The 16,422-nt window shown below is 40.4% G+C and overlaps 1 protein-coding gene across 2 annotated transcripts in view; it reads right to left on the bottom strand.

The window, feature by feature from the left end:
* The window catches only part of GARNL3 (GTPase activating Rap/RanGAP domain like 3), a 759,794-nt gene that overhangs the window by 105,344 nt on the left and 638,028 nt on the right, over positions 1-16,422 (bottom strand). For both annotated transcript variants that reach the window (XM_069241687.1, XM_069241688.1), the window contains exons 12-14: positions 6,850-6,958; positions 4,328-4,373; positions 2,986-3,092 (exon numbers count right to left, since the gene is read on the bottom strand). In XM_069241687.1, the coding sequence (XP_069097788.1) occupies positions 2,986-3,092; positions 4,328-4,373; positions 6,850-6,958 (262 nt within the window). The remainder of the gene's footprint in view (positions 1-2,985; positions 3,093-4,327; positions 4,374-6,849; positions 6,959-16,422) is intronic.

Raw genomic sequence — 16,422 nt, 5'->3', positions numbered from 1 at the left:
CCTCTCTGGTCCATTGGATTGTGGTTTTCCAATTAGTGAGATTAAATGTTGCAAAGCTAGTCCATATTCTCTGATGGCACTTTATTGAAATAATTCTCTGTAATTACACTCTTGTGCCCCAGGAGAGGGTGGTGGAGTGAATCATAATCCATGGCCAAAATGTGGTACTTTATTTTTTCAAATAAAGTTGGGTGTTACCGTCAAGCCTGATATATTTCACTGTTTTCTTTTTGGGACAACAGTGGCGTTATCAAAAATGTTTTTACTTTAGTGAAAAAAGTACTGTGTTGTTTGTCTGTGAGTGTATAGAAAAGTCTTTATTCTTTAAGTCTTAATAAAACCATATGCACAAAAGTTGATTAAACAGACAGATAACAATGTATCTTTGTATTTATTAATTAAAATTTATGTTCAGGTATTTTTGCTCTCATAAATGTTACTGGCTAATTCGGAACATTTCAGAATATGTACAACTACCTTGGTTTCGATTCGCTTAAAACAATATAAAACTTTCTGATTAACAGGTCTTATATTTCCTAAATGGAAAAACGAATATTTTCTGCATAAATAAAGCCAATCTGGGCACAAACAAGACATCTGGGGCCAGATGTAGGAAACTGTTTGCGACTCGCAAACGGCAAAATTTGCCGTTTGCGAGTCGCAAAACGCAGTTTCCTATGCAGAAATGCATTTTGCGAGTCGGAACCGAATCGCAAAATGCATTTCCGACTCGCAAATAGGAAGAGGTGTTCCCTTCCTATTTGCGACTCGCAGTGGGATGCAATACCATTTGCGACCGCGTACGCGGTCGCAAATGGAGTCGCAGTTACCATCCACTTCAAGTGGATGGTAACCCACTCGCAAATTGGAAGGGGTCCCCATGGGACCCCTTCCAGTTTGTGACTGGACCCACAAATATTTTTTCAGGGCAGGGAGTGGTCCAAGGGACCACTCCCTGCCCTGAAAAAATACCGAAACTAAAGGTTTCGGTTTTTTTTTAAGTGCAACTCGTTTTCCTTTAAGGAAAACGGGCTACACTTAAAAAAAAAAACTGCTTTATTGTTCAAGCAGTCACGAACATGGAGGTCTGCTGACGTCAGCAGGCCTCCATGTTAGCGAGTGCCTATACTCGCTATGGGGCCGCAATTTGCGACCCACCTCATGAATATTCATGAGGTGGGTCATTGCGACCCCATAGCGAGTCGCAGTCGGTGTCTGAGACACCGTACTGCATAGCAATTTGCGACTTGCAAATTGCGAGTCGCAGGGACTCGCAATTTGCAAGTCGCAAATTGCCGTTTTGCTACATCTGGCCCCTGCTCAATAAGCTTGTCACAGGAATTCCAGAACTGACTGAGTATTCTACTCCAATTGTTCTCTCCAATAACCATCAAAGTGTACAAAAGGCGATATGTGAGTCTCAGAGAGCTCGCTATTCAGTGCCACAATGTGCGTGACGTCATGAACTGTCCCTAAATGGTACTGGGAAAATTGGTTTCACCAATCGATCTGCTTAGCTTTCCCCTGAGACCATTTTGAATGGTTTAGAAAATGCACCTATGGCATGGAAGTTACGGTTGATTTGTGGGCTGAAATATGTACTTATGCTACTCACATATTTGACTAAATATATGTCTGCAGAAGCATCACTGTGCTTCGGCTGGGCTTTAGTTTAAATGTACTGCAGTGACACGTGGTCGAAAATGTGTCCTTGCCATGTAGAAATACCCTGTGTTTTTAATATATTCATACGTGACCCTGAAATGTGCCTTTACGGTAAGAAAAGATGGTGGGGTCTGTGCATCACCCTGGACTTGCAGGTGTCTACATTTTAGAAATGTCTGGGGTTTGTAAGTTGGCTGACCAATATTTTTTGGGCACACTTCAGAAATACAGAACTTTCCTTCCTATCCATAAGATGCTATTCTATGTGTTGATACATGGTCTTTAAACATTGAAAACTAATGATAAACTTTAACTAGGCTGATGACTCTGTTTATCACGGGGCTCTAAACAACCAGCTAATGCTATATTCCCCAGTAACAAGAGAAATGTAATTGTGTATCGCTTTTTTAGATCAGCCACCCCTGCAGAACAATACAGATGAGAACACTGTCACCTAGTTCTATTTTCTCTACTCAGTACAATTAGCTTCGGATACAATAATTAGATTATTGCAGAAACAATGAGTGGTGCACACAATAGTCCCTTGCTGATTTCTGAACTTTTTTCCCGCACAATCTGCAAGTAGGTAGAAATCACAGAAATTGGAACTATAGACTACCACTTAGAACAATGAAAACACTGTTGTAAGGAAAATTATGTTTTTACAACTCTGCAGTCCTTTGAAAAGCCAGGAAGGTGGAAAGGGGTGACCTTGTGACAGCAAACCTTTTGTTGATGTTGTTTTTAGGAAACAACATACTTTCTTGCACAGTACATTTTCCCAATTTTCCCAAAAAAAAAAAACCTTTGCTACATTTTGGTTATTTTCTCAGTTCCCTCTAGGGGTATCTACAAACTTCACACATCAAAAAAAGGCTTCCGGTCTTGGGGGCAACACAATTAGGGGTACACGAGGACAGGGTGGTAAGACATGAGCAGATGGGGAATCTACTAATTTCTGGCTGATTCTTCACTACCATTAATCTATAATGATACCCTTCGTGTGCCTATTGTCTCTACTACCACAACTGTGTGGCCAACACTCTTGTTTTCTTCACACTGCTAATAACCTCTGTATAGAGATACCTAGATAGATTGATATGAAAGGAACAGATAGATCTCAACTGGCCCACTTCCCTATCTAATAAAACAGCAGTTGGAGAGACCTTTAAATCTTCATATGATTTCACTATTTCACAAATTTAAATACATGTAATTCTGCCCCCAACCCCTTACATAAAATACTCCTTAAAATGCTAAATGATCTTGTGTAGGAAAACATTTAACAGAAACATTGAATACATATGTAGTTTTACTTACATTTTACTAAAACAAAGTCTCTGAATTCCTGGTGGTCAGTAAACACAGGAGGTGATGGAAGAGGTGGGCCAAAGAGTGGAACACTTTCTTCTGAAAATATTTTCAGTCTGACAATAGAAATAATACATTAGAACGTGACTGTCATTCATTTCACCTTTCTTATTCAACTATGTAGACAGGACATCAGTCTGCTATAGGTTTTAACTGACACATCTATGACAGCTCTTTACTTTCCTGACGCTTCCTTTGCCCCTAGTGGGTCACATTGAAGTGGGGAGCAGACGGAGTCAAGGGGTGCTTAGAGAGCATTGTCTGCTGTCTGTAAGTTCCACTTTATTTTACACCCTCAGCCAGCTGCTGTTGCTTCTGAAGAATTTTGAGATGCTAGCAGCTTTGCTATCATGTCACACTGGGAAGAGGTCTGGCACTGGAAAACAAGGAAGTCTTACAAAGAAGAGCATGCAGAGACCAAGCCCATTCGCCTGCATCCAGCAGTCATGTACTCCCACCCCACTCAGAGACATCAAAGAGAGAGAGAGAGATATAGGAAAGAAGCCCTATTGCAGATCAGTATGATTCTTCTCCTTGTTTAATGCTTTTCTTCTTTCTGCAAAACATTCCTGAGAGACTTGGTCCATGCAGGTAGCTTCTGTTGGAGACAACAGTCCCTCAGTATTCCCTAGGCTTGCAGTAAATTGTTGTGTCCCAAAGCGCTCCTCTATGTTGGACGTCAAATAGGGCCTGCCTACACACGCCTCCTTTAGAGGACTACACATCAGAAAGCATTCTGAATAGTAGGCTAGAAAGAGACATGGAGAGGGACACAACATTCCATGCACATAATCTCCACAGCAATGCGCATTAGGATAATGCCTTGTCCAATGTTGGCACTTCCTGGCATATTGTAGCATCCTCTTACACCTTATGACATTACTGAGTACATGATGATCAACTTAACTTATGAGCTCTGTCATGTGATGTCACTATCTATCGCAGCATGATGCTAGCAGTTTGCTTTCGTATTGTTTCCCTAACCTAAAAAGGTACTATTTGGTGCTATTTGCAACTACTTGGCATATCATAGATCTGCTGTCAACATCTTTTATAGCACATCAGTTATGCCATTTTCTGTGATATTTGTTTCAAAGGCCATGTGATGTCACTTCATAGATCGATATATGTCTCTCTCTGTGATGTCACTAGGGGAAAAGTAGCGAGCGACCAGATTCGACCTACTGATATCAGTAAATTAACATCACTATTTCTCCCTGCTGATTATAAGCTGCTGCATTCAGTATTTAGCTCAACAAAGGCACCACATATATTCTGTACTGCAACTTACCTGTAACTGTCATTCTGCTTGTTATATCTTACTAAGGCAAAAATATCTGTCATTCTGGTTAAAGAAAACTAGAGTTAACTCAATGTTCACAATATGGTTGAAACATGCACAAACTCATGAAACTAAATACACATGTAATGATTTCTGTAATAATCTGAAATGAAGGTACTCCAAGAACCTTTGTTTCCAAATATGTTCTAGTTTTCTTTGATTCTACTCATAGTAAAATTGGGCCATACTCAAGGTTGTATATAGCGTCCCTTTCCATCTACTCTTGAAAAAAATACAGTAGTAGGTAAAGTGTTATTGATTTCATTTAACGTGAATCATGAGAAGTGAATGGCTAAAACAGGCAAAAGGACTCAATGATGACAATGAGCACATCTGGTCCTTCAGAAGTGTATTTTCCTACAGATGTAGGGACCACATGGGAACAACATATATCACAGGCAGCATCACATTGTTTTAAGAGTCTGGTAATTGATGGAACAGTGTTAAAAAGTTATTTAAGACAGCTAAAGACATTAGCCACTCCTCTCTTACGAATGCTACCCTCCATTCAGAAAAATATGCACAACACACAGTAATTACCCCCAAAAATGCAAATTTTGTACTCAGATGTGACCAAAATGGTGAAATTACGTCTGCTTGAGAGTTCCACCTAGTCCTATTGCAAGTACAGAAAACGTGATATTAAGATTAAAAAACAAACATTTGTTAAATGTGAGACTCATGAGTGCGACTGCCCTCCAAGAAGTACATCTCACATCCTGAAACTGTGCTTCAAGGTGTGAAATGTACACAAAGTGAGAGGGACTGTGCTGCAAGATGTGAAACTTGCATTCAGTCAATGGGATGGTACACCAAGGTGGGGGACTCACACCAAGTGAACGAAGCTGTCAGGGTCGGCTCTAGGGCGGTTCGACCAGTACAGCCGCACCTGGTGCTGACCTTAGAGGAATGGGGGGAACTGTGTTTAGAAATAACACAGTTATAAAAAGAAACTGCTGCACAGCTTTCTGTGTGTCCAGCAGTTTGCAGGAAACAATAAAAATGTCAAGATAACTTTGATGATTAATGTTCCTGCTGGAGAGAGATCAGAATCTTGTCTGGTGGCAGTTATCACTTGTGATAAAGTAGTATAATGGGCCAACATGCCTGCTGCAAAGAACATGTATTATGCAAATCACCAAACTGCATTTGGTGTGGATCACTCAGTAAGGAACTACTTTTTTCACAGAGATCCTTTTGTTACTTGCAATTCATAAGTTACAATCCTAATGTAGCACAGTGAGGCATGAACTGAAGAGAGCTGCATGCAAACTGCATGGTATAGGTTAGAACGTTATGCTTTTCCCCAGTCTTTCATTCACCTAAAGTTGCTATAAAGAGTTCATTTGGGTAGAAATGCATTCTTATTAGTAAAGCCAACCATACTGGTATGTTTCAAATCCTGAATTTGTGCTCCTCTAGACCTAACACTATTATCTTCTGCCTACTAGTATGGGTGACGTGACTCCTGCACACTGTAATCCTCATTGTCTCATGTAACATTTCCTATAGACTGATTTACACATGCATGATTCATTTTCTCTGTATAGTGTGTGTGTGTATAAGATGTAAAGTGCTCGGATACACTACACTGGTATGAATTGAGCTATTTAACAAATGCAATGCATGTGAGAGAGGGGCTATGGAGAGACGAGGGCACTGGCCGGGCAGGGTAGTGAGGGAATTTGTGGAGAAAGAGGTCCTTGGTGGGGGTCAACACAGATTGTTGCACTGGGCACCACCAGCGCTAAAGCCGGCCCTGGAGGCTGTGCCCTAACAGTTAGGATTAAATTCGCCAGTAATAGTGTACCATATCAGTACTAAAAGATTGCAAGGTCGCAGAGGTTACCACCTTGTGGAGCAATAATGTAATTAGAGTAGTAATTCAGTACTTGAGGTATTTATGCCTCATTAAGGCATTTATTGAGAGAAAAATGCAATAGGACAGACTGACAATGAGAGTGTAAATCGGGATGAAAAGTGGGATTCAAGCTACTTTGTAATGGAAAACTCCCATTGGGCTCAGACCCTGAAAGAAAGCCAGTGCGGATGGAAATATGTAGCAAATGGTTACCAAAAACGAAACAGATATCAATACTGTGTGAATAAAGATTCCAACTCATTAGTATGTATTTAAAACCTTAACACAGTTTAGAGCAACTAAAAATTGACTGGTGGCATATATTTAGCAAAATTTGACCCGTTTGAGCTAGAAACGAAATATTTTTGTTGCATTCAGCATGTTATGCCCTCATGTTGAATTGTGTGGCAAGTGTGGTAATTCCATAATTATTCAGAAAATGCCTCTCTCTACGTTTGAAGCATTCTAGTGGTCCTTAAAAACCATTCCATTAAAATCCTTGGTCTTGTGATGGGTTTCTGATCAATGATTACCTGGCATAAAAGTAGCTTCACTTCCTCAGTAAGGTCCAAGGTGCTTCTCATGCCAAGCAAACCATAGAAAAGGATACGTGTGAAGTGAGAGCGAATCATGGATGGTTTGAAAGATGATGATGTGTCCTCCCCTTCCTGAAATACTATGGTAACGATGTCATTTCCAATATGGCGCTTCCTTTCTACCTGCAGAAATAAACACAGTCACTGAGAGGAGTTTCTTCACAAACAGGATAATAAGCATGTAGCATACACTGAGGCCCTCATTATGAGTCAGGCGGTCCGGGATCGCCAGGATCGCGGTGGGGGTCGGACCACCATTAAAGCAGCGGTCCGGCCTTCACATTACGACTGTGGCAGAGCCGCCACTTTCTGAACACCAGCACCGCCAGGTTGCCACCAGTCGACAGCCTTGCGGTGCCGGTGGTCTTAATCCGCCAGGGCAGGGCTGCCCTGGGGATTACGAGTCCCCTCTCCGCCATCTTTTGCATGGTGGTCCCATGGCCATGCAAAGGTTGGTGGAGATGAGGTGCTGGGGGCCCCTTGGGGAGCCCTGCACTGCCCATGCATAAGGCATGGGCAGTGAAGGTCCCCTCATGGACAGCCCTGTTGCGCTTTTCTTTGCAGATGTACTGCAACATTGACGCGGGCTCGAATACGAGCCGGCGTAAATTTTTTGGTGAGTTTTCCACTGGGCTAGCAGGCGGAAACCCTGTTTCCGCCCACTGGCCCAGTAGAAAACTCATAATAGGGCCGGTTAGTGTTTCCGTCCTAAAGAGTTGGGCAGGCAGCCTCTATTGCCCACCAAACTCAAAATGATGCCCTGAGCTCTCCCTGCTCCAACTCACACCAGAACTTTCTCTGTTCACTAGGTCTTTCAAATGCTGTGTGTTTCCGTCTCGCACAGAAACAGGTCTATCTCGACAGAAATTTAATGCGAAATTAGTTAGACAGCTTTTACTTTGAATTTCAAACAGTTGCACTATATTTGTATCCATATACAGAGCTCTGACACTTTCCTTTTGCCTTTATTTTTATTTGTTAATTAGTCCCACTAGTTTTTGTAACCATATGCAATGCTCGTCCACTTTTCCATTTGCTGTTCAATCTTTCCCAATATGTTCCGAGCAGGGCCAGCTCTCGGGCAGTGCAGCCAGTGCAGTCACACCTGGAGCTAACTTCGAGGGGCATCTTGTTTACAAATAGCAAAGGTTTTAAAAACACCTGCTGCAGAGTTCCTTGTGTGCCTAGCAGTTTTCAGACAACATTAAGAATGTCAAGATAACTCTGGTGATTAATGTTCCTATTGCAGTGAGATCATAGTTTTGGCTCTGATCTCAGTGGTAATTATCACTCGTGATAATTGGGTCAGTATGCCTGCTGCAAAGAACGTGTACCACGCAAATCACCTAACTCTATTTCCTGTGGATTACTCAGTAAGTTACTCCTTTTATCCCAGAGATCCTTTTGTTGCTTCTACTTCATAAGTTAAACCCTAATGTAGCACAGTGAGTTTTGAACTGTCATCAAAGAGCTCCATGGTATAGGTTAGAGCCTTACATTAGTGTCCTAATGTTGCTAAAAAGAGTTATTTTAGTTAGAAATAAATTCTTATTACTAAAGCCAACCACTATGGTACATTTTAAATCCTGAGTCTGTCCCTCTCTAGATCAAACACTCTTAACTACTGCCTACTAGTATCAGTGATATGCGACTCCTACACTGTGTATTCCTCTTTGTCTTATGTAACATTTCCTACACAACGATTTACACATGCATGATTAATTTTCCCTGTAAAATGTGTGTGTGATGTAAAGTGCTCCAACACCATACATTGGTATGAGTAATGCTCTAAAATAAATGAAATGCATGTTAGAGAGGGTCTATGGACAGATGAAGGAGCTGAAGGGGCATGGTGTGAGGGAATTCATGGAGAAGGAGGTTTCTTGTGGGACACCAACCAAGATTGTTGCACTGGGCACCACCACCGCTAAAGTCAGCCCTGTTTTCTCATAAGGGTTTCCATTTGCACTTGTTCAGCTGTCAATCTTCTATGGATTAGTCCATTTCAAACAGCCACCTTCTGTGACAGCATGTTTTTGCCACATCTGTCAGAGTTTTGTTACATTTTTGCTTTGATCAAAGGCATCTGAATTTTCATGGCAGTAACCTTCCTTAGCAGTCTCCATATAGAGGCCAGCGACTGAAAGAGCTCAAAGTTTTAAGTCCTTTCTTTCTTTCTGGAGAAACCACAGTAGTGTGCAAAAGGGTAAGTTTGAACTGCTGTGGAAGACTTCTATCTTTAGTGTTCTGGAAGTTAGGTTATCATCAACACCACAATTACCTAAACTGTGACTTCACAAAGTTTTTCGAAGTGGACTACATCTGCACTGCGTGAAGATGTGGCATTTATGTCTCTCCTATAGTATCACTTGTGGGGCCAGGTTTTACTGTAAACTTGTTTTTGCTATTAAATGTCCCCTTATTTTCACGTATATATAGGTTTTAAGTTGTTTTCTCCAAATGAACACACCTTGGCCGACTAAAGTTCATTGTACGGCAATGTTTTAAAACATCTCCATGCTTTGCTCCTTAGTGTTCACCCTTATTGATCTCTATTCATCATTCTGGTACAGTGTAAAACAAGTATTGGCAAAGACAACAGATTTGTTTGTTTGGTAATATTGAGATGTGTGTCAGTATGTTGCCTCCAGATGTCTTTGAAGAAAATCCAACATTAAGCAACATTTTGGACTTCAACAACATAGAAGGTCTGAAAAGTGACTTTCCTGAATACGCTGTAATAGCAGAGTTATGCAGTTCCCTCAAAGAAGAATGCTATGAAAAAGAGGGAGAAGTTGAAGAGTGATTTACAAGTGGTGAGCTTAAAAAAGCATAAGTAGCAAAATATTGTGCAACAGACACTTTTGAATAGGGACCTGTATTTTTGTTGCATTTGTAAGAAAGCGTACAAGTGCACATATCTTTAGGCTGTGAACACAAAATGTTGTAAATTACATTGTACGGTTTACTACAAAGTAAAACAAATTAACGCACAAGGGCAAATAGGGAACAGTACTTTGCCTTTCAAACAAATTAAAGCCTCTGTCAACACCAGAGCAATACGCGCTCTATTGGCGACAAAAATGCAAAAACCCAGCACTCTCAATTAATTTATGCATTGTGCTGATATGTTGTGGTTTAACCTTTTGCATTGCAGAGTTCAATCCTGAAAACTTATTTTTAATATGCTTACAAATACTGTTCCTTTGCAATGTATTGCTGCAGGTTTTCAGAGTGTGTTAGGGTGTGGCCCCTTTCCAGGGCCTTCCAGAGACTTTCCCTGCAACATGCCTGGGCTTGGTTCTGGGCTGGGCCAAGACTCTGTAAAAGAGAGCCAGCCCAACTCCCGGTGCTCACTATTCAGAGGTCCTGGTGCAGAGCAGCAGCTTCTTCCTGAGCTCCTGTCCCGGCGGCCTATTTGGATCTTCCAGTCTTCTGCCCTAATCCTTCATTGGTGATCATTGTTACAGGCGGTAAGACGGTGGTTGGACTGTCCCGACACCGTTATTTAGAATTTTCATATTCTTGGTTTAAATTCTTAAATGAGTAACAGATTACTTGCGCGCTACCATTTCTTGACATTTATATGGTAGTCTACAAATAGGCAAGACGCCCAATTGATTTCATAAAGGTTTGACCTTGTTATTCATTGCGCACTACCATTTCTTGACATTTACATGGTAGCATAAGAATCGGCAAGACGCGCAATTCGTTTTATGGTGTTTAAACATTGTTGTCCATTGCGCACTACTATTTCTTGACATTTACATGATGTTTTACGAATTGGCAAGACGCACAACTCATTTCATGAGCATTTAACTTTGTTGTTCATTGCGCGCTACCATTTCTTGACATTTTACATGGTGGCTTAAGAATCGGCAAAAGAAGCGCGATTCGTTTCATTGTACTTTGATCTTGTTATTTATTGTGAGCTGTTATTCCTTGACATTTACATCGTGTTTTACGAATCGGCAAGACGCGCAATTCGATTAATGATGATTTGACTTTGATATTCATTGCGTGCTACCATTTCTTGGTATTTTACAAGGTAACACTCGAATTGGCAAGACGCACGATTCTCTCCTCGAGTTTAATTCATGTTGTTTATTGTATGCTACTATTCTAAGATATTTATTGTGTAATATTCGAGTTGACAAGTTATGTGATTTGTTTCCTGAATCCATATTGTGTTATTCATGGTGCACAATCCTTTTATGGTGTATACTATACATATATATCTGCAATATGCGCAAGTTGTGTTGAAACATTTTAAGAGTACACAGAAGGCCAGAGTTTCTAGATGCAATATTGTATGGTCCTAGTATACATTCTCAAAACAGGATTTATATGACTGGTTTAAAATTTAGTCAGAATGTTTTTTCTGATTCTCATGTAAAGGAAAGTACTTGAATAAGAAAGTTTTCATTTAATTCATCTTGATTCCCCTACAGGTATCCGGCCTTCTTGAAACTTAGGGGGTCATTCCGACCCCGGCGGGCGGTGCCCGCCGGGCGGAGACCGCCAAAAGACCGCACCGCGGTCAAATGACCGCGGCGGTCATTCTAACTTTCCCGCTGGGCCGGCGGGCGATCGCCAAAAGGCCGCCTGCCGGCCCAGCGGGAAAGACCCAGCAACGATGAAGCCGGCTCCGAATGGAGCCGGCGGAGTTGCTGGGGTGCGACGGGTGCAGTGGCACCCGTTGCGATTTTCAGTGTCTGCAAAGCAGACACTGAAAATCATTATGGGGCCCTGTTAGGGGGCCCCTGCACTGCCCATGCCAGTGGCATGGGCAGTGCAGGGGCCCCCAGGGGCCCCACGACACCCGTTCCCGCCATCCTGTTCCTGGCGGTAACAACCGCCAGGAACAGGGTGGCGGGAAGGGGGTCGGAATCCCCATGGCGGCGCTGCCAGCAGCGCCGCCATGGAGGATTCCCTGGGCCAGGGGAAAACCGGCGGTTTCCCGCCGGTTCCCTTTTTCTGACCGCGGCTTTACCGCCGCGGTCAGAATGGCCCAGGAAGCACCGCCAGCCTGTTGGCGGTGCTTCCGCGGTCGTTGGCAGGGTCAGAATGACCCCCTTAGTCATTTTAAACTTAACGCTTAGATTGTTCATGTTTTCAGAGTGATTAGGCTTAGAATCATAGTCTAGTATTGATTTCAGGAGATATAATTTTCATATTGTGTGTTCTAACCTTTTTCTTACTACAGGTCTCCTTCCCAGCGGTTCCCTTCCTAATCCCCTCTTCCCCTCTTGGACTCTCTCAGTCTCTGTGATTTATCTATCAGAGTCTTGGAGCTGTTCAGTGGTGGACGTGTTGGGAACGTGCACAGACCCCGAGGATCTGGTGACTCTGACAGCCTCCAAACAAGGACTTTCTAAAAAAATGTCTTGATCCAGCAATTAACCTATCACCACGTCAACTGAGCAAGTACATCAAAACGCATGCAATATCTCTACACTAACAAAAGGACTACTTGAGTCCCATCACCAAAGCATGATGGGAACACAAATGGGACAATGTAACCATCCACAAAATGCAATGGCATTGATTGGCAGCCCTTCCATGAAATGAGAAGCCATTAATATAACATAATGTGAAAGATAAATGGCAGACTTAAAAAATGCAGACTATAGGTGAAGCATGCGTGGAGTTTCAAGAGACTGGTCTAAAATGCAGTATATAGGCAGTTCCAGTAGATTAACTGTTGGAAAAAAAAGGTGGTAGTTAAGAATAAGGGAGGAAAAGTAGAATACCAAATATGTCCAGAAAGAGAAGTATAACAATGGAAATTCATGCACACCTCTAGTGTATGTACTGCTGTTTTTAACAAGTAAAAAGTGAAATATGTCTAGTTTTAAATGTAATCAAGCACCTTCCAACGTATAATAAACTTGAGCATCAAAGCAATAGAAAGCTAATCACACATTCTTTGGGGCCCTAGGTGATTCCATTAACTGATATCATATTAGCCTTAAATTAACAAACATCATAGGAACTGTTTCATAATATCAGAATTAACAAGAAAAAGTATTTTAACTATGGTATTCTGTTGTGTTATTTTTGTAATATGATGCACATTTAAAAAAGTGAACAAAAATCTAGTTTTAAAAACATAGGGGTAATCGACAGACTTGTAGTTCTCCTACACCTAGATGTAACTCTTCACTTTTCTACTATTCAACATTTCTGACTGCCTAGGTGTGGACTTGAGAGTTTCCATCTCTTCATCTGAGGGGGGTTGAGACTTTTGCAACTGAGTGTATGGGAGTAAAGTGACAATTAGTAGCTTTTCACTTGTAGCTCCATAAAGGTTGGTATGGGGAATCTAAATAAAATATGGGCCTGAGGTACAAAGCAATTTAGCTGTTGCAAAGCCAGTAATTTGCAAACTCAAATGAGATGTGACTCCCAAAGTGGCCAATTTTTGAGCACTAAACCCTTTTTGTGATTCATTAACAAGTTATCACAAAATAGGTTCTGAAACCGATAACAAAACAGTATTTGGACGAGGCATATTTGGGGGCCCCTTCCAAAGATTGATTTGTTAAGGGATGTATCAATGTTTTGAGACAGTAATTTGCCTGCAAAACAATAAAAAGTTAGCTGCTCCCAATTTTGTGTGATAAAACATTCACAATTTTCAACCACATTTTACAAATGGAAATTTCTCACATTAGGCCCCATATTGTTAGAACAGCTAATACTAACATGGGAGTACTCAAGAAAAATGTCTCCAAAATTAAATTTGAATTAAACTATTTTATTACTTACATTGTTATTTTTTAAATACTATTTTTAGACAATACCTGAAATTCAAATCACACCCTCCATAACATTTTTTATTTAATTTGAAAAAACTTGGTAATTATTATTTTGGATAGTTATAATAACTTTTAGATTTGTTGAAGTAAGTTAAAAACATACTTGATTTAGTTTGAATTGAAGTGTATAATATTTAATGGAATATACTGTTACCTTTATTGATTTCATTTATTTTACATTATTTCGTATGGAATGTTGGTATTAGAGCCTGCTTCCATTGTTATGTATGGGCATGTTTTGCAGTGTGAGTGTTCACCATATGTGGCTCTTGACTTACATTAATGCTGGGGTGATGTTTTCCTAAGCCTGTTTTGTTATTAGGGCTGTAGTAGAACTAGCAATGTTGTTTTGCCTATAGCAATTCACTTACTATTATGTGGGTTTTGTGTCAGCACTCCCTCTCTAAACCCCTTCTACAATTTCCCTTAACCTCACCTTTTTTTTAGTATTTATTCCCCATTTTACCCCCACTATCCATTGCGTGTCCACACTTACTTCTAAATCCAATACTCACGTGATCTCCTCCACTGGGACATATATCACTGTACTGAATACATAGGGAGGCAGAGGAGAAGATATCCATCAGTAGGTTTGTGACTTGCTTTTTGTAGTACATGAAGTGCTACTACTTACATACTACTTGTAGTCCAGAATGCCTTTTAGGAATAGGGTCCATTGTTCATAACGTTTAATGTTAACTTGACATGTTATCATTACAATCTCCTTGTGTTAGCTCTACATTCTTGCCTCTGATATGTCTCCTAATAGACTCCCACTGCTCCTTGTCTGCATAGTTTATATTTCCAGCATGCCAAGCTAATACTTCTTTCCACCTATCCCAGGTTTTTATGTCATCTCAGTCAAAGCTTTGACCCGTTCATCTTATTGTCTCATCTCTGTACTTCCGGCTCTTCTGCTTTGCACCGCTTCGCTCGCCTCATTCTCCTCCGAGCTCACTGTGGGTGCCAGCTCATTTCATTATAACATCAAAATATTTATGTAACCATTTTACTGTGGAAATGCACTGTCAAAGACATTGTTAATCTGTCATTGTAGCAAACATGCCTTGTTTAAGTGTTGGACACAGCAAAGGAATAGCAGGGATTAAAGTGAGGAGTTGAGGGCAGGGCAGAAGAAGTTACTGTGCATTGCCTGAAAATCAGTCTTTCTGTAAGAATGTTGGCAACTCAAACATCAATATTTTGCAGACAATGTAGTTTGAGAAATAGTTGACGTGTTGGGGAATGGAAACAAGACCTGCAATCCTAGGTGTTGTTTTCAATGTGAGATATTAGTGTGGTTTGTAACTGCTTGCTATGACATGCATTTCTGTTTGTTAATAATTGATATCTAGTGAGACAGCATGACCTCAATGGAGGACATTTATATTCTACTGAATATTTAAAGAGTTAACATTAATTAATTTACAACATTGACACAATAATCTGATAATATTTTCTGCTTTAGTCATGGTCATAATATTCCTGTGCAATGGGTTTGAAACAATATTGTTTTCATGATGAGGCATTTCTGTAGCTATGATCTTCAAGCAGCAGTAATTGAATTATACTTGAAATTATTATACGTATTTACTTTGAAATCTGATATTGCTAAATTGGATATCAAATCTAATTTCATCCCTGCTCACAAGGGATGCCAGACCAGAGATAACACATCATTTCCTGATTTCATTTTCTACTGGACCCTTTTAAATTGCTCATAAGAGCCATTAAAATATATCATCCTAACATTTGGCAATAAATCTTTCTAAGCTTCATGTACTTATGTCTGGTATTTTTATTCACTGGGAGTGAGATCATTCTGTGATGAGTGTCAGATATGTTTACCACACAGCTGTCTCATTTTGATATTCATCCATATTTCAGATAGTTTGCCCTCTACAGGGCTGCTAAAGATTACATGGTATCATTGAACACATAAGGTTTTGTGTGCTTAGTGTGTGTCAAACTGGCAGTGCATAAATTGTTTAATAAATAAATGTACTCATGGTAAAAAAAGCAACATGATTTATTCTCTAAACATCTGTATTGTTGTTAAACATGATTAACTTGGCAACAAAAAGTTTTTTATGTCATCATGTTGTTAGTGAAGGTTTTTATCCTGATATAATTAATATGTGTAGGTCAGTATGTAAAGGAATCAGCATGGGGATGACGAAGATTCTAAGAAGGCCAGTGGGAGGAATGTTAATTAAGCAGGTGAAATTTGTGAAAATCCCGAACTCACAAAATTTGCAAAATGCCTTACATTTTCAAATTATGCAACTTTAGCTAACATTTTACTAAAGTATGAAGCATGCATACAAAAAAGTCTTGCAAGGTAGCAGCAGAAGACTAGTTGGCACAGAAAATCTCTCACTGTGAGGTGATGTTTACTGGTTTCTTGTAAGGCATTTTTATGTGAGGACATCCTTACCTAAAAAAAGTCATGCAAGGCGACAGCAAACAACATTCTTGTATGAAATGTCACAGAATGTTTATGGAATTTTGTGAACTCTCACTAGAAATAATTACTGAATTTCTCTCTTACCTCTATGTCTAAGAAAAGTAAAGACACCAGGATAGAACTAAATAATTCTTAAGTGATGGACAACTGCTTGCCTTTCACACCAAACAGGGCAATCTCTCTTCCCAGCCAGGACTGAAGCATTACTCTCAGTTACATCGTAGAGAGGATTGATTCCTCAGGAGAATACTAACTTTTAAAAGCTAACCACCTGGTAATAACGTATCAGTTCCAGGAAT

Source organism: Pleurodeles waltl, chromosome 6, assembly GCF_031143425.1.
Source record: "Pleurodeles waltl isolate 20211129_DDA chromosome 6, aPleWal1.hap1.20221129, whole genome shotgun sequence".
In the NCBI taxonomy this organism is placed as follows: domain Eukaryota; kingdom Metazoa; phylum Chordata; class Amphibia; order Caudata; family Salamandridae; genus Pleurodeles; species Pleurodeles waltl.
Note: the sequence above shows the minus strand (reverse complement) of the source record. Positions and strands in the feature narration are given on the sequence as shown.